Source organism: Protopterus annectens, chromosome 4.part1, assembly GCF_019279795.1.
Source record: "Protopterus annectens isolate FY-2018-M chromosome 4.part1, PAN1.0, whole genome shotgun sequence".
In the NCBI taxonomy this organism is placed as follows: domain Eukaryota; kingdom Metazoa; phylum Chordata; order Ceratodontiformes; family Protopteridae; genus Protopterus; species Protopterus annectens.
In genome coordinates this window covers 70,904,393-70,923,817 of record NC_056734.1, presented here as the reverse complement: position 1 = coordinate 70,923,817, position 19,425 = coordinate 70,904,393, and the positions used below count along the sequence as shown (strand labels likewise).

General features: G+C 43.2%; 1 protein-coding gene across 2 annotated transcripts in view; it reads left to right on the top strand.

Moving 5' to 3' along the window:
- Positions 1–19,425, top strand: part of ZBBX (zinc finger B-box domain containing) — a 2,136,907-nt gene that overhangs the window by 372,675 nt on the left and 1,744,807 nt on the right. For both annotated transcript variants that reach the window (XM_044069997.1, XM_044069996.1), the window contains exon 4: positions 12,156–12,249. In XM_044069997.1, coding sequence (XP_043925932.1) covers positions 12,156–12,249 — 94 coding nt within the window. The remainder of the gene's footprint in view (positions 1–12,155; positions 12,250–19,425) is intronic.

The window sequence follows — 19,425 nt, the reverse complement described above, 5'->3', positions numbered from 1 at the left end:
TTGGCCTCATCACAGCCTACAGGGGATTCAACAAGTGTATGGCTGTGGTAGTGACTCATCTGAGACTGCTGGGATTTCGGGTGTTTCCATGTCTAGATGATTGGCTCCTGATGCCCCCATCTAGGCATCTGTTGATTCAAGTGAGGGATTACTTGCTTCAGTTATTTCATCATTTGGGCATCACAGTCAATTACACCAAATCACAGCTTATCCCTACTTAGACCCTGGAGTTCATAGGTGCTTGGCTAGACACAACCAATCAGATAGCTTTGCTTTCTCTAACAAGGGTTCATACTCTTGGGGCATGAATATGATCTCCCATTCTCATCCAACAACAAGACCAGTCATCCAGGTGTTAGGATCAATGCCAGCAGTGATAACTCTTAATTACATTAGCCAGGTATCGTATGTCCATCCTACAATGGACTGTCAGTACAGTGGTCTATTCTTCAGCATCCTCTAAGCACCCCAGTCAAGATTTCTAAAGTTTGCAAGGAATAGCTTCTTTGGTGACTTCATTCAGAAAAAGTTTCTCAAGGTCATCCCTTCATTCTCCCTCAGCCAGTAGCCACAGTCACCACAGACACCTCCCAAATTGGGTGTGGGGGAGCATTTCTTGGGAATTACAGTCCAATGTGCGTGGTCTGTGGAAGAGGCCAATTTGCACATCAATGGCTAGGAAATGAGAGCTGTCCTATTAGTGTTGGAGGGTTTTGAAGATGTTCTACCTTCAGGGATGATTGCAGTGCATACAGACATGTCAGTAGTCTATTGCATCAACAAACTGCGGAACCTGATCTTACCCATTGTGTTGAGAGGCAATGAGGGTGTGGCAATGGGCAGTCTCTTCTGGTCATTTTCTTTTGGCAATGCACATACTGGGGTAAACCAGCATGCTTGAAGGCAGACTAAACAGGCCCATTTTGATGCCTCACAAGTGGTCTCTCAATCAAAGAGTGCCAGAAAAGATTTTTCATTGATGGTGCCAGACATGCTGTGATCTTTTTGCTTCTGCCCTCAACAAGTGCAGCAGGTTCTTTGCCCTGGTCCTTCCACAGGGGCAGTTACTGAGAGATACTGTAGTCCACAATTTGCCCTTGGGTCTTCTTTATTCTTACCCCCACCCCTGTTACCCCTAATTCCCAAATTTCTACATAAAGCATCCTAGTTGAAAAGCACAATTATCCTCATTGCACCCTTTGGGTCTCATCAGGTCTGTTTTCCCTTCTGGGCCTCATCTTATTTATCTACTTTGGATAGTGGATCCATGCCCAGACCTTCTGTCTCACTTGACAGAGATGCAACATTCAGACACCAACAACCTTAAGTTAACCACATGGTTTCTACAGTTCCAATGATGGTTAGACAGCTTAGGCTTTCTTTCCCAGTTCAGCAAATTCTTTATTATCTTAAAAGCTTTCTACCAGGAAAATTTACAAAAGTAAATGGAAAGGATTTTCAATCTGGGCCCTTCAGAGAGACTGGATCCCTTCTCTGCCCCAGTCTCAGCAGTTCTTGATTTTTTTCTGGTCTCCATTTTTAACAACAGGGAAAGCTATTTCACTATTAAAGTGAAACTAGTGACCATTTCAATTTTTCACTCGCAAGAGAATCATTCTTCCTTGTCTTCCTCATGATTATGCAAGGCCTTTCTTAAAGGTACCTTTTTACTCCGTTCCCTAGTTAAAGATCCTACACCACCTTTGGATTTCACTATTCTCTTACAGGCAGTTACCCAACCTCCCTTTGAGCTTTCTGCTATGATTGACCTTAAGTTCTTGTCCTGGAAAACAGAATTTTCTGGCTGCTATAATCTCTGCTAGATGAGTATCTGAACACCCCAAGACCGCCATACTTACACACATATGTACATACAAATATTTCAAGCATGGGAATTGATGTCATTCTAGCCTGCCAATATACCAAAGTACTTTTTTCCATAATAATGTCCAGGCTGTTCTTAAAAATATCTAGACTAGTACTTGATTGCTTTAATGTAATTTGGTAGCCTGTTCCTTGCATCAGTTGCTCTCTCAGAGAACCAGTTAGTGCAGTTCTCATTCCTATAGAATCTTCTACTTAGGTTGTTTGATGATTCTTTACTACTTTTTGGTAACCCCACTCGTTCCCGAGGTAGTAGTCTTTAAATGTCCTGTATACCTGAATAAGATTGGAAGTCTCTAAGAGACACTGCACAAATTAAGATATTTTAGTCTTTCATAATAACTTAAATTTTCACATCCATGGATGCCCTTGGAATATTTCCACTGTACTCTTTCCAGTTTATTCATGCCTTGTTTTCTTATAAGGTTTCCATATTATTATTCCATACTCCAGTTTGGGTGTAATGTAACTAACAAACAATGATTTCATCATTTCTGATTTCCAAAATCTTTTTATACAACCTATCATTAACCAATTGGTCGATATCATTAGAAAAAAATCTGGATCTACCCATATACCCAGGTCCTTAAATGAATCTACAGTTTCAATGATTGTGTGCTGTATTAAATAGTCACCTTTCAATTTATGCCTTCCACATCTCATTTGCTTAGTTTTTATGTATTTATCAGAATATTATTCTCCTGTGCCCAAATGGTCAATTTAGTCAAGTGCTTTTGCAGACCTGCCTTATCTGTAACACATGTATTCACTTTACCCAATTTCAGGTCAGCTGCATATAGACTGTAGAACACCTCAGAGGAAACGTTAGGTCTGAAAGATACAATCTAAACAAGTAAGGGCCTAGAACAGAGCCCTGTGGGGCAACCTGACTGTAACCAAGAATTTCAACTGTCCAGTTGCTGTATACTTTTCATGTCCTATTTGTAAACCATACAACTATTCATCTTATCAAGAGTACATTGATACCTAGTTGTTCTAATTTATTGATAAGTGCTTTGTGTATGATCCTGTCGGGTCTATATCAGAATATCGACATTTCAAAATGTCGAAGCACATGTATTCGACATGAAAATGTCAAACACTGACTTTGTCAAATGGCCAAAACACTGATTTCTTTCCAAGGGAAAGAAATCGGAAGGCCAACAAACAACATGACATAAAAACGAACGTATTTAAGTGGGGGGCTTCATCCCCTCCCAACTAAATAGTCTAACTTTGAGATCACACTACAGTCAGGGAAAGGGCACGTATGACAGAATGACCAACTGATTTCTTTCCCTTGGAAAGAAATCGATGTTTTGGCTATTCGACAAACTCAGCGTTCAACATTTTCGTGTCGAATAAAGGCACTTCGACATTTTGAAATATCGATAATCTGATATAGACCTGATCCTTTCAAATGCTGAAGTTAAATCTATATAAGTTGCATTACAGCACAGTTTTTCATTGATAGAGGTTATTATATTGTTATAGAACAGCATGTTACAGGTGGTAATAGATCTGTTATCAACATATGCATGCTGATATATGGTTTCAAGTTCCATTCTATCCAGTTCTAATAGTAACTTATCCAGTATTACCTTCTCCATTATTTTTCCACAACATGAATGTAAACTTGGTGGTCTGTATGACTCTGGGTTTGTCCTACTCCCCGTTTCCTTAAAGACAGGTTTAATAAGCCCATGTCTGCAATTGTGAGGAATCTCCCCATATTTATATGACTTATTAAATAATAGATATAATAGTACTATAAGTTATTGATGAAGTGTTCTTAGGTGATTATTACTAATTCTGTCTCCTCCACGTGCTTTGTTTGGATCCAGTTTGTGTGGTTCTTTTTCAATATAATCTAATTTGATTCCAGTATTTGAGGTTACCTGGATGTCACAAGGACAACTTATCGCCCCCTTTGTGGAGCCAAACTGTTTTGCATAAGATTTTGTAAATACATCTGTAATGTGTTGTGTCTGAGAATAAATTTTAGAATCTACACACAGTTTATCAATTTGTATGTCTTTACTCCTTCTACAGCTTATGTATAAAAAGGATGTTCTTCATCTCACATTGCTGCAGTCCTTACTTATGGGTAGTCCGCTGTCCTCGGTCGGCCCGAATACCAAAGTATTAGGCTGACGTCGGTCATGGGCGCTCAGAACTGACATCAGAGCGTCAGGGTATAAAAGCGCATGACCGACGTCATATCCTCAGTCTTTTTTGCCGCATGGTCCGATGCAGAAGCAGCGTTGCGAGTGCCGTTCGGCGTTCTGAAATTTTCGAATTCTGAGTTTCAGACCGAAACCAAGTTGGGCTAAGTACCCCGTTGGGGAATATTTTTGTTTTTTCTTGCCTCGTTTAATTCCGGATGTCAGAAAAAGTGAATAATTGCATTTCTTGTGGGAAACAGATACCGCATAGGGATTATCACTCTCTTTGCATTCCTTGTTTGGGACCGGACCACGACGTAGTCGGGTGTCGGTTTTGTGCTAGGTTTAATAAGCGCACTATAAAAAGAAGGTTAGATTGTGCTAGGTTAGTCTTTGGTAAGCGGTGTAATTATAATATGCCGTCGGATCCTCCGACGCCTTCCTAAGAAGCGCAAAGACAAATCCTTGAAACCTAGACAGGTTGATTCATCCATTACGGACGCCGGTCCTGCAGAAGCTACAGTAGAGCAGGGGGATCTGGTTGAAGTTTCTGTTGAGTCTCAGGGGGAAACTTTGATTTTGCAGGATGTGGCCTCCCAGGAGTCAGGTCAGGCTGAAGGGGCCTCTCAAGTTACTGTTCTCCCTTCTATGCCTAAGGTGGTTAGGCCTTCTGCTTCTATTCCTAAGGCTTCTTCTAAGGGCAGGTCTGTTTTGCCTTCCTCTGGTGTCCCTCCAGGTACTTCAGGGTCTGTGCCTAAAAAGCACATGCTTAAAATGGCAGAAGATTTGATTACTTTAATTAGAGGTTCTATGCCCCCTCCTGATAAGAGGCCCAGGGTGGAGCCAGAGTTGGAAAGTTTGGATCAGGCCTCAGATGACTCAGAGTCTTCTGCTGAAGATATTCTAGATTTTCCTCCTTATTCGGATTCTGATGCAGAGGATTCCACTCCTTCTGCTTCTCCTCCAGAGGATTTTTCATTTTCAGAAACTCTGCATTCTATGAGGGAACATTTTAAGTGGGAAGGACAGGATTTCTCTGATTCAAGGAAGAGGCTTAGGGAATTCTTGTTTTTACCACAGCATAGACGCTTGGCTATACCTCCTGTTTTGGATGTTGTTCAAGATGTTTTCTCGGAGGCTTCCCTTAATCCGGATTCTTTGCCTCCTGCGCCAGTTAAACCGGACAGATATTACAGGGTGCCTGAGGCTCATAAATATCTGTATAAGAGTCCTAGGGCGGACCCAGAAACTATTAGTCAGGGGCCTAAGGGTGTTAGAGCCTCTGTTGTAAAGAATCCGGTTCCTCTAGATAAGGAAGCTAGAGCTTTGGATAGATGGGGTAAGAAGGTGTATACCTCTTCTACTTTAGCAGTGAGGGCTTTAAATTACCAGTTTCATATGTTGAAATATCAGAATTTCCTCCTTTCTCAGCTAAAATCTAAAGTGGATGCTTTGGCAGAGGGCATAGAGTGTAAAGAATTGCAGGATTTAGTACATGTCTCTGAACAGGTGGGTAAGCATTCTTTGCAGTGTGGTTTTGATGCTGTGCAGGCCTCTTCTAGGGTGGCTGCCACTGGTTCAGTTCTTCGCAGGCACGCCTGGCTTAAGGATCAGAATTTGTCCGAGCATGTTAAAACTAGAATTCTGGATGCCCCTTTACAGTCTGAAGTTTTGTTTGGTCCTCCTGTGGAGTCGGTTTTGAAGAAAATGGAAGACTAGGCTAAGTCTATGCAGACTGTTAAAGATTTTTTGCAGGTGCAACCTCCAAAGTTTAGTAGAAATTGGCCTACTAAGGGGTGGACCTACCCTTCTTCTGATTCTCAATCTAGGGGTAGATCCAGACGTGGCAGGGGCAGAGCTCACAGTACATTCAGGCCTAGAACTTGGAGTTCGCCTGCACAATCTGCAGGTGAGGGCAGGGGCCAGTCCTTTCGTAAACAGGCCCAATGACCTGCATTTTCAGCTGCCAGATTCTTCTTGCCTGGCAGCTCCTTTGGGAGGAAAGTTAGCACTCTTCAAGCAAAACTGGCTTTTAGTCACCCAGGACAAATGGGTATTGGACATTATAAACCGAGGCTACAAGTTTTATTTCCATACATTGCCTCCTTTCAAAGGCATGCCAGACGTTCCTCCTCGGCAAAGGATAGAGGCTCACAAGCAGATTTCTTTGCTTCTTCAAATAGGAGCTATTCAGCCAGTTCCTCTGTCAGAAGTGGGACTAGGATTTTATTCTCGCCTGTTTCTAGTACCAAAGAAAGGGGACACGTGGAGACCAATTTTGGATTTATCTATCCTCAACACTTATCTGGACATTCCAAAGTTCAAAATGCTGACGTTACAACAGCTCTTACCTCTTTTGGGAAAAGATCACTGGATGGTAACTCTGGATCTCAAAGAGGCTTATCTTCATGTTCCTATCAGGCCCAGTTGCAGGAGGTACCTGCGTTTTCGGGCTGGAAATTTACATTATCAGTTCTCTGCATTGCCCTTTGGCTTATCTACTGCGCCCAGAGTGTTCACAAAGGTTCTGGCTCCAGTGATAGCCTTTTTCAGGTTAAGAGGAATACAGATTTATCCTTATTTGGACGATTGCCTGATTATTGCACAACACAAGGACGATCTTCTTCATCATCTACAGTATGTGATGGTAGTGTTAAGATGCCTAGGGTATTCTGTGAACGAAACAAAGTCCAGTCTAGTACCCTCTCAGGACATGTGCTTTCTGGGTGTGAGACTGAATACAGCTTCCCAGATGGCCTTTTGACCCCGGACAAACAAAGAAGCCTTTCTCTTTATTTCCATCAAATGTCTCTACAGTCCAGGCTGACTGCAAGGACAGTCCTTCAAGCCTTGGGGTTCATGGCATCTTGTATTCTGGTGCTTCCCAATGCCAAACTGCATATGAGGAAGCTTCAATGGTATCTCAAAAATGTATGGACACAACACTGCCAAGATCTAGACACTGTCATTCCAATAATACCTTGCATTCAGAAGGAATTTTTGTGGTGGGCTCAGGAATGTCACCTAAACAAGGGACTCTCTGTGACCCGACCAGAGGCGAGTCAGATTTTAACGACAGATGCCTCGGACAAGGCTTGGGGAGCACACCTCAATGGAAAATGGGTGCAAGACACGTGGCCTGTCAGACTTCTACATTTGCATATCAACTTGAAGGAGATGTTAGCAGTTCAATTTGCATTGATGGCTTTCAGGGATTTACTTCACCCAGGACAGGTGTTGATTCAAACAGACAACACTACTGTCATGTGGTACATCAACAAGCAATGGGAACCCATTCGTACCTCTTTGCAGGCAAGCGATGATTTTGTGGGAGACTGCTCTCAGTTTACAACTCAATCTTCAGGCAAGGTTTCTACCAGGAGCACAGAACTCCTTAGCAGATGTGTTGAGCAGACAAATTGTGGATCCTCACGAGTGGAAACTGGATCCTCATGTGTTTCAAAAGTTGACAGTGTTATGGGGACTCCAGACATAGATCTGTTCGCTTCTCCACTAAATTACCAGTTGCCAAAGTTTTGCACAAAAATGTTTCATCCCACAGCTTGGAAGGTGGATGCTCTATCATTCAGTTGGAGCAATCTTCATGTCTATGCCTTTCCACCTCTGCCTCTCATTCCCAAGGTACTCCTGAAGGCCAGAATAGACAAGCCATCCATGATTCTGATAGCGCCGGATTGGCCTCGACAGCACTGGTACCCACTACTGAGGAGTTTAGTATGGGAGCCTCCATGGCCTCTGCCTTTGATTCCGCATCTTTTGTCTCAGGAGGGCAATCACTTCCTCAATGTCAAGATTCAGTCTCTGCATCTCACAGCCTGGCATATTCTGTTCTAGACACTGGAGGGTCTCAGCTTCCACAGCAAGTTTTGAATGTTATTTTGGAGGCCAGAAGGCCTAGTACAAGGAAAGTTTACGCAGATAAATGGAGGAGATTTTTTCTTTGGAGCAGAGCGAAGGACTTTGATGTTTCCAAGCCTGATTTAAGTGTTTCTCTTCAATATCTTACTGAGTTATTGGACAAGGGTTTGTCTTTCTCCTCGATAAAGGTTCATGCTGCAGCCATTTCTGCTCACTATGACTGTGACCCTCTTTTGTTTTCCCATCCTTTGTTTAAGCAATTTCTTAGAGGGGCAAAGAACATAAGACCCCCACGTAGAGCTCCTACTCCTGCTTGGGATCTCAATTTTGTGTTGGAAAAACTTATTCTACAACCTTTTGAGCCTGCAGCTACTGCCGAGTTAAAGTATTTATCATGGAAGACTGCTTTTTTGTTGGCCATTACCTCTGCAAGAAGGGTTTCTGAATTACAGGCCCTTATGGCAGTGGAACCTTTCCTGATTTTTCATAAGGATAGGGTATCTTTGCGTACTAATCCTTCCTTTATGCCTAAAGTGGTTTCTAGTGTGGCCTTGAACCAAACTATTCATTTGCCTACTTTTTATGCAAACCCCTAAAATAAAGGGGAGAAGATTTTGCATACTTTGGATATTCACAGACAGTTACGTTATTATTTGAGCAGAACCAAGGGGTTCAGGCAGTCTCAGCAGTTGTTTGTTTCTTTTGCTTTGGGTTCTCAGGGAAAACCTGTTTCAAAACAAACTATTTCTAAATGGATTGGGTTTTGTATTTCTTTCTGTTATTCCCATCATGGTAAGGAGGTTCCGGCTGGAATCAGACCTCATTCCACTAGAGCTACTGCCACTTCTACTGCCTTTCTAAGGGGGGTAGCTACAAAAGATATTTTGGAAGCAGCCACTTGGAGTTCAGTACATACTTTTCCAAGCATTACCACCTTCCTCTTTATTCTAAGTCTAGGGCTGGATTTGCATCTGCTATATTACAGGGCATTTTAGCAGTCCCTAATGCTTTATGATTTTGCCATCCTCCCTTTACCTCTGCTTTGGGATTCTACCCATAAGTAAGGACTGCAGCAATGTGAGATGAAGAACATAGTACAGTTTTGTACCTACCATAAATGTAGATGTTCGAAGATCCACATTGCTGCAGTCCAATTTACCCTCCCTCCTTCCCCTCTGTAGTTTGGCATGGTAATATGGTTTGGGTGATGGTTGTTGTTGGGCATGTTTTTGGGAGGTATCCTGTTTTTGGGCTGTGGCCTTTCTTTTTAGGGCCTTCTGACATCTGGGGCAAGAAAAGACTGAGGATATGACGTCGGTCATGCGCTTTTATACCCTGATGCTCTGATGTCAGTTCTGAGCGCCATGACCGACGTCAGCCTAATACTTTGGTATTCGGGCCGACCGAGGACAGCGGACTACCCATAAGTAAGGACTGCAGCAATGTGGATCTTCGAACATCTACATTTATGGTAGGTACAAAACTGTACTTTTCCTGTTGTGCTTAATATTTTTATATAAATTTTCTTCATTTTTTTCTTTATCTTGTCTCACACTATGCATAATTTGTTTGTCTAGCCTGTTTATTTCAGTTTTCTTCCATTTTTTATATTTCTTGTTTCTCACCTTAATCAGGTATCTTGTTTTTATGAAGATGCATCCCTTTGAAGTTGTATGCCTAGATCTTGATGTTAAACATTTTTTTTGATTTTTTGCACTCAGTTTCTCTTTCAAAACTTAACACAGTCCATCTGCTCTTTTTCCACTGAACACATCACACCAGTTTTACATAGTGACTGTTTTGCTTCCATATAACCTGTAATTAATCTTTTGTGTATTGATTTAGATTTCAGTTTGACATAATTATCTAGCAACAAATTAACCTTTATAACCCCATGATCAATGCACATCAATGGTGGCAAAACCTGACTTGAAATAACAGTAATTTCTTTAGGAACACAAACAATGTCTAATATGTTCCATTCCCTGGTAGTTTTTTTTTGTTTTGTTTTTGTTTTTACAATCTGAAGCAACTGTTGTTCCTCAACATACATTGTGAATAATTTCTTTGCCAACTTAAATCAGGTTGTCAATTTGCCTATGTTCTTTCCTAAATCCTCAAACAAAGGAGAAGATTTCCTGCATTCTCTGGACGTACGTCAACAACTTAGGTTTTATTTGCACAGAGCACAGGATTTCAGGAAATCTGATCAATTGTTTGTGTCTTTCTCCAAGAGCAAATTGGGTAAAGCAGTTTATAAAGTAACTCTAGCCAAGTGGTTAACTGATTGTATATCCTTTGTCTATATTGAAAGAGGTTTAGCTTTCCCCAAGCCACCCAAAGCACATTCCACGAGATATGTAGCCACCTCATCGCCCATTTGGTCAAGAGCAACTATAGATGATATTTGTGCAGCTGCCACTTGATCCAATGCTCACACCTTTATTGCTCATTACAAGTTAGACAAGCTATCCAGAAACAGGGCAACATTTAGTTCTGCTGTACTCAGGAGTATCCTTCCATGAGGACCAGCCAAGGTTCATATAGCTGGGGACTTTCAGTTGAGAAATGAATAAAAATGACAACATCAGATGTAAAAGTTATGTCCGCACCATAATGATGCAAATTTGTTGTCCATTTTCATTCTTCAACTGCCACCCTTCAACCCCCTTCTGTCTTTCTTAGTGAGACCTAGGGAATGTCCTTTTGGGAACTCATTCATTCCTTGCTTTGAGCTCCAGCCTTTCTGTATGTTTTTATCTTGTTTCTTTTTTCTTAGTACAGTGTCATATATATATGTTGCTGTTGAGGCAGCAAACTCGATCTGATGTATACTAGGAGTGTGGAGCATTGTGGGTAAAGGGAGGAGCTCGAGAGCTGGATCTGAGAATCTGGTAAAAGTATACAAGTTAGATCCGATGTCAGATCCGAGACCCATCAGTTGAGAAAGTATGAAGATGGGCAACACAGATGCATCATTATCGTGAGTACATAACTTGTTTTTGTTAGAATGAGGTAGCTTCTCTGTGTATCAGCATAGCTGTGTAGTAGTATGCATTGACATGTTACAGTTTCTGATTTTTGGTAATTTCCTTATAATTTTTCATGACTTTTTTTGGTTAATTTCTTTAAATCTGATGGCTTCTGATTCGGTGTCACAATCCCAGTTTAGAAGTAGTCAGTTTTGCATAAACCATGTATTAACCATTTGCAGCTCAGAAACTGTATACCATTGCTCATTGCTATTTATAGTAATTTTTTACCATTCTCAGGTGTTCCCCTTATTTAACACTGTGAGGAAAAGGGCATTTCAGACATCTGTTTAGATGAGTGCCTCACACAATTGTACAGCAAAGTATGTTGTTCTGATATTAAAATAGGTTTACTTTCATAATTCCGAAGTGCATTCGGTCAAATGCCGGTATCTCTGACTCCCAAGTGCGAAATTGACAATGTCGAATTCCAACATTGCCGAAAGTACATCTCAAATTCGACCTCCAAACAGGCTTTAACATGGGTCAAGATAGGGGCGAGATTTGTACTTCGACAATGTCACCATTCGACCCCCTGCCGTTCGCTGCAGTGGCGTTGACAAGATGCACGTCGGAATTATGATAGTAAACCATTAAAATAATGTACATTAAAAATTAGCCAATAATAAAAAATGATTGTAATTTACATTCTTTATATGTGAAGCTGTAAAAAAAAAAAAATAGATAAAAAGACAGTACTGCAGAGTGCATAAGGGCAGCAACAATTGAGTGTGATAAGGAGCAGTGATTAAATGTACATATGTTAACAGTATTTTGGACAGAGAGGCTGCTTACACTTTGTAATATCAAAAACTATTTTTAATTGCGGTTTTGAATTGTCATTTCAATGCCCAGACGGAATCCCTATAAGTATTTCTATGAACAATTAAGTGGGGAAAATAAGAGACATTACACGAATGGAAAAATGGTCAGATTGAAAGCAAAGTTGGGAACTAGAGCTTTCAGTGCTACGGTGTTCTTGCTGTACTGTATGCTATTCTTGTAAGTGTACTACAGTGGGTTGCTGCTCTGTAATGAACAGTCTTTGTCAGATACTTAATAAACAACTACATTGCTTTATCAATTTGTACAACATAATGAGTATACATTGACATTTTGCTTCTCTTAGGACTGGTGTTGCATCTGATCTATTTCAATGTTACTGTTAGGTTTACATGATTGCATTCTCTTTTAGACGATCTGGTGGATATCACTGGAAATCTGGTCAAGCAGGAACTTTAAACAATCCTGTAAATGTTCTACAAAGTAAAGACAGCTCTATTGAAAAGGTAGGTGGGCATCCAGATGTTTTGAGTGTTGTTTTGCATTGCAGTTTTGTAAGTGTTATTACTGATCTTGAAGTTACTGGCAGTAATCTTTCAGTGAGACTGCTTCAGATTTTGAGTTAACTGCTCTTTATTGCAAAGTGAGAACGCACACACTAAAATCAGAAGAACCCATTTAAAAACGCAGCATGACTGGGATGGCTGTTGGCAAAGTGGAACACAAAATATTTTTTCAGAAGATAAGAAATGAACAGTCTTTGGAAGTGGAAGAGGCTAGAGGCAAATGTGATAGTAACAGAGAAAGAGTAAGAAATTAATATATCATCGAGGGAGACAGTGATAGTGACAGGCACACGGAAAGAATTGAATCTGAGAAGTAATAGTTTATATGGAGACAACTGTTTGGAAGAAAATTACAGCATTCTGGGCGTTATGCAGTAGAATCCACAAGTGTAGCAGTCATACTCATCATTGGTAAATGTATATAGGTAAGCTACTTTATGCCTGTGGAAAATAACAAAGATGCTAAATGGATAAAAGAAGTGAAAGAAAGAATAAAAAGTTGAAATGTACAGGATATGAAATGGGATGAAGCAGTGGCTGGAGAGATTTGAAACAAAGTTAAGAAAAGCTCCTAATTGGAAAACTCCAGGCCCAGATGCAGTACCTAACTTCTATCTAAAAGTATTAACATCTTTACATGAAGATGTAGCCATGAGTAAGAGCTATTTGTGTGTAAACCCCGAATAGACGCCATCCTGGTTAACAACAAGAAAAACAATTTTCCTACTTAAGAGAGAACCTGCAAGCTATCCTGCTTGCCTTCCGATGACGTGTAAACTATACACTGGAATTGATGCCGACAGAGTTTATAGTCACTTAGAGGAAAACTCAGTTATGGCAATAAAACAAAAGGGTAACAAAAGAAAGTCATATGGAACAAGAGATCATTTGTTTTTGAATAAAGTCATAATGAAAACTGTAAAAAGGGGAAGAATCTTAGTATGGCATGGATAGACTATAAAAAATAATTTGACAGTAACCCACATTCATGGATAAAAGAGTGCTTAAAAATGTGTAAGATATACCCTACATTGATCGGTTACATTACAGTGACCATGAAAGAGTGGCAAACTACTTTGCAGTTAAGCCATGATAAAGGACAAATTATTATTCCAGGTATAAAAATTAAAAGGGGGATTTTCCAGGGTGACTCTCTGTCACAGCTGCTCTTTTGTCTTGCCCTTAACCTATTAAGCTGTGTACTTAACATATTAGGTCATGGCTACAATTTGGCTCCCAGAAAACAGCAAAAGTGTGTAAAGACTTTCCGTCATCTTTTTGTAGATGATTTAAAACTGTATAGCTCATCAGATGAGGAACTGAAAGCACATCTGCAAGTGGTCAAAACTTTTTCAGATGATATAAGATAAGAATGTCATTTGGTCTTGATAAATGTGTAAAAGCAACCTTTAAAGCAGGAAAGCTGCAGCACCAAGAAAACATCAATTTGGGATAAGAATGTGATGTAGAAGAACTTAAGCACGAGGGAGTGTATAAATATTGTGGAATTGATGAAGGATCAGCAGTAAAACATGAACAAATGCAAATAAAACTTAGTAAGGAGTATTTTAGAAGATTAAAATTAATACTGAAAACAGCATTTACACCTAGGAACAAAGTCCAAGATATAAACCAATTTGCTCTTCCTGTCCTAACTTACAGTTTTGAAGAGACTGACTGGCCGGACAGGAAAACAAGAAGGATGCTTCATGCTCATCAAATGATTTATAAAAATCAGTGTATACCAATACTATATGTATTCCCTGTTCTGAAGGAGGTATGGGCCTCCTCAAAATTGATTACATGTATAGATCTGCAATCATGGAACTGCATACATATCTACTGACTTCACAAGACCCAAACAATAGTGACAGTTCTGAAACATGAGGAGAATAAGTTTAAGATGACTTCCCTGCTTAGTTTAGCAGAAGCATATTGGCGTCGAGCAAGAATGGAAATCAAACCAGAAGTAGATAAAAATCAGGCAGCAACTGAATGTGCCAAAAAAAAACAAAAGAAAGAATATAAGGTGAAGGATCAAATAAGAAGGCAAGAAATATAGAAAATGCATAAATATAGTTGCAGGGGTCCCCTACAGATGATCAAAATTTTAAAACTTCGACTTTCATATGGCCGAGACCATATGATCAAAGTTTTAAAACTTCAAATGGTCTGAATGGAGATCTCACAGCGCGGAATGGGAGCATTTTCCTTTTCCTTGCTGTAGTGCAATCTCAGAGATGGTATATTTAAATAGGAGGGGATGTGGGGGGGGTGCAGGGGGGCTTGCCCCCCCCCCGCAAACAAGTTTAAGAATTTTTTTTGTTTTATTTTTTTTCAGGTGTTCGATCATTTGAAACGTCGGTGATATGGTCTCGGCCATATGAAAGTCGATGTTTTAAAAGTTCTGTCATCTGTAGTAGACCCAGTTGCAGGTATAGAAAGCTCGTGGAACAACTTCATGTTGAGCAAGATCAAATGCAGAAATGGTTAAGGAGAGATGAATTTAAACCAAAAGACGAAAGGTTAACATTGGCGGCCCAAGATAGTGGACTGCATACATGTTGGTTTACAAAATCCATTGAACATGTGGGAGAAACAGACAAATGTAGGATGTTATGTGATCCTATCTCGCCTACATTCTGACTGATGGGTTCGGAGCCGATCCCTCGGCTCCGACTCGGCACGCTTATGCCAAAGAGCGAAGTCTCTTATTGGCTGAGCTTACTATATCCCAGGATGCACCACTACCAGTCCCCCAGATCTCGTTTGCCGCTAACTAGCAAAGACATGGTCTCGAGCTGGCTGAGCTAAGTAGTGTCTTTTCACTAACTTTTTCTGTCAGAAATTTGCTAATTCTTTAACAAAAAGCTGTTTTAACAGCTACTCTGTGCTGTTGTGTGTGTTTGAAAACTTTTTTGTGGAAAATTTGTGTGTGATTGCTGTTTGTTCTGGTTACAGGCTCCCTTGATCCGTAGGGCCTTTCCTGTTGGTTAATCCCTTTTGAACCTTAGGGGTTCTTGAATTCCTTTATACATTTGTTCACTGTTGTTCAGTTGGCCTTTATTTTAATTGCGCTATCATTGTGAACGGCAAGTTAATCTTTGTAGGGTCAGTCCTTTCCAACAAAGTTTTGTCTGTGAGAGTTATTCAATTTTACTTATAATGTCTCAGGCACCTAGGCCTTCGGGCTTCAAGAAGTGCACTAAATGTAGTTTTAAAATGTCTATCACGGATGACCACTCTCTCTGTGTATATTGTTTGGGCGCCAAACATTTGCAGGAGTCCTGCAGCGTGTGTCACGCTTTTTCCTTGAGGGTCCTCCAAGAGAGGAAAAATAAGCTTATATTGAAAGGCCTTATAAAACCCTCTTTTGAAGAAGCTTTAGCATCCTCTCCTTCTCCTGCTAAAAAGAAAAGGGCGTCGGCTCCGACCAGTCCGTCGGACCCGACCGCCAAAAGACATAGGCAGGCTTCTCCTTCGGCTCCAAGGTCTTCGGAGCCGAGGGCGGAACGGTCTGCCTCGATGCCTCCAGTCTCGACTCCTCTGGCTTCGGAGCCGATGGCTGGGGCATCGAGGCGGGTCACCTTCATCGGCTCCACTGGTCTCGGAGCCGATGAAGGTTGTCCGCTCCGACACTTCCTCCTCGGCGCATAAGTCCTCCTCGGCACCGATGGAAACTGGTTTGGGTATTCCTTCGGCGCCGATAGTTATCGAGTCGCCTCGGAGCCGGTCCCCTAGCCCCTTGGGGCTGTTGGAGAGGCCAACTCGAACCCGTTCAGTCTCCTCTAGGTCATCGAGGATGTCAGATTCGGACATAGACAGGGTGCTCCAAAGACTGTTCCAGTCCCCAGTCTTTCAAAAATTTGTTTCGGCTCCGACCCAATTGGCTTCGGAGCCGATAGCCCATTCCATTGCCATTCCTCCTCTGACCGCTTCGGCTCCGTCGGAGCAGGTGCTGTTGGAGCCGGTGGAGATCCTAGGGTCGGCTCCGACCCTTACTCCAACCCGGCCTTCGGGTCCGAGTTTGGCACGCGGACTTCTTCGGCCGGACCCGGGGGTGACGTTTCGGGACCTATGCTGTCGGTTCCGAGCCTCCCTCTCGGTGCTTCGGCTGCGGGACTTCCGTCTGCTATCATGGCTCCGGGGACCGGACACTCCCAGGATTCTGGGGGTCCGGCTTTCAGAGCTATGAGGAGTGCCTTGGCCAAGTCTTCTTCGGCCATCTCTACGGCTTTACCGGCACCTTCCCTGGGCGTGGAGACTGGGTCTTTGGCAGTTCCCCTGTCCCTAGGCAGCGGAGCCCCGGGGCCTGAGGTTACCCCCACTGGGGTTCCCCTCCTCCTGAGGGTTCTTCGGAGTTGTCTTCAGAGGAGCCCCCAAGGAAGAGATCGTGCAAGAGGAAGCACGTGGACTCCCCTGAGTCTCTTACATCGGACACTGATCTTGATGATGCGGAGGGGTCCCCAAAGTCATCCTCGGATGATGTCTCATTCGCAGACATTTTAGAGATCCTTACAACGAGGCGGCTGGATATCCAAACCCCCCTCTGCTGATGAGTCAGTGCTTCTCAAGGCCTTTGGGGCTCAGCCCTCCGCCTCCTGGGTGTCTCCGCCCTTCGACGAGCTCCTGGATTTGGTTTGTCGGGCGTGGGAACATCCAGATACTGTGGAACCAGTGCCTTCTCGCCCTAACAAATTTTTGTCTGCCCCACCCGAGAAGGAGTTCTTGACAAAAGGCGTGGCTGTAGATGCCATGGTGGTGGCATCTGCTACACAACAGGACGTGGCAGAGGCTTCAACGTCCGTCCATCCTCCTAATAAGGAGTCTAGGAGCATGGACCGGTACGGGAAGCGCACCCTGACTTCAGCGGCCTTTGCACTAAGGTCCCTGAATTATTTGGCACATTTTACCAGGCTACAGAGGGATCTGGTCAAGGAGCTGTCAGACTCCCTCAGGTAACCTACCTGAGCAGCTAGCCCAGTCGGTTAGCTCTCAGTTGGCTATCCTTACCTCGATTTCTAACTCGTCCATGAGGCTCATTTCATATGCGGCCGAAGGGGCGGGCAGAGCGGCAGGCACAGGCGTGGCTCTACGGAGACAAGCCTGGCTCCGTTTGTGTCATTTTGCGGAGGCCTTCAAGTCTTCCTTTGCCGACGCTCCCTTGGATGGGTCCTCTTTGTTTGGACCTAAGGTTAAAGACACTCTTACCTGCTGTGAGCAAGAGGGAAAAACTTTATCTGCCGTAGGTGCACGTTATTCCACTCCCTTTCGGCCTTATCCCAAGGCTAAAGGAGGAGGGAAGATGTGGTTCCGCAAATCACGTATGTTTTTTCCTCAACAGCAGGAAGATTCCCCTTCCAGAGGCAGAGGACGGGGAAATTTTTCTGGGAGACGCCGTCCCAGAGGCGGCAGAGGGCCCCGCAATTCTGGAGACCGCGAGTCCTTTCGTGGCTCTTCAGCCTCCCACACTTCATGAGGGATTGCCCGGCTGTGCTGCTCCAGAGCCAGTCGGGTGCCGTTTTACCAAGCACCTAAAAGCCTGGGAGTCTATCACTCAGGACAGATGGGTGCTTCGGATTATTGCCGGAGGTTACACCATTCCCTTCACACACTCACCCCACCGTCCAAAAAAATCCCGGACCCACCACCCAGTCAAAGGGAAATTGCAGCCGCAGAAGCGTCAAAGCTGCTAGAAAAAGGAGTCATCCAACCGGTCCCCACAGACCAGATCGGATCCGGAAATTACTCGAGGTTCTTTTTAGTGCCAAAAGAGACAGGGGACCTGAGACCAATATTGGATCTCAGCAAACTAAACCAGTCCGTCATGAAGTCCAAATTCCGAATGGTCACTTTACAATCCATTCTCCCATTGTTGGAGAAGGATGTTTGGATGTGCTCCATAGATCTCAAGGACGCCTATTATCACATACCGATACATCAGGCGTCCAGGAGGTATCTGCGCTTCAGCCTGGGAGACAGTCATTTCCAATTTTGTGCACTGCCCTTTGGTCTCACCACAGCCCCCAGGGTGTTTACCAAGTGTTTGGCAGTAGTGACTGCTCACCTGAGGAGTCTTGGATTCCAAGTGTTTCCCTATCTGGACGACTGGCTCCTGACTGCCACCACCAGGCATCTACTAATAGACAACCTCAAAGCCACCATCTCCCTGGGTGCTACCCTGGGAATTACATTCAATTGGTCAAAGTCTGTCTTGCTGCCCTCTCAGCGCATAAGATTCATAGGAGCAGAGATAGACTCAAAATTGATGCGCATCTTTCTTCCTACCGAAAGGATTCAAACTTTACAAGGTCAAGTTCAAGCCCTGCTTCCAAGATCCAAAGCCCCAGCCAGGATGGTCCTGCAACTTTTAGGTTCGATGTCTGCCACGGTTCTCCTAGTTCCACTGGCAAGATTGCACATGAGGATTCTTCAGTGGCTGTTATCGACACAATGGTCCTTTCAGAATCTCCCCCTCAATCACCCCATTCTGATTACAGAAACGTGCAAACGGGACCTCCGCTGGTGGCTTCAGCCATCCAATCTGAATCAGGGAAAACCTTTTGTTATCCCCCCTCCAGTGGCCACCCTGACGATGGATGCCTCCCAGACAGGGTGGGGGGGGGCATTGTCTGGGCAGGTTAGTTCAGGGTTCTTGGCTTCCAGACGAAACTTTTCTCCATATCAATGTATTAGAAATGAGGGCTGTACTTCTGTCCCTACAGGCCCTCCACAAGTTTCTCTCTCAAGGCATTATCGCTATCCACACAGACAACATGTCGGTGGTCTGGTATCTAAACAAACAAGGAGGGACCAGATCTTACCCCCTTTGCAGAGAGGATATGAGGGTGTGGGAATGGGCTGTAGCTACCAACCGTTTCTTGGTAGCGACCCACATTCCAGGGAAATCCAATATATTGGCAGACAGATTAAGCAGGACGATTCTCTCGCCTCACGAGTGGTCCCTGAACGAAACAGTAGCAGCTCAGGTTTTCAAAAGATGGGGGACCCCGTGCTGCGACCTGTTTGCAACACCACAAAACACAAAGTGCAAAAGGTTCTTCTCCTTGACTCCGCGTCAGGGGGAGGCAGCTACGGATGCTCTAGCCCAACCTT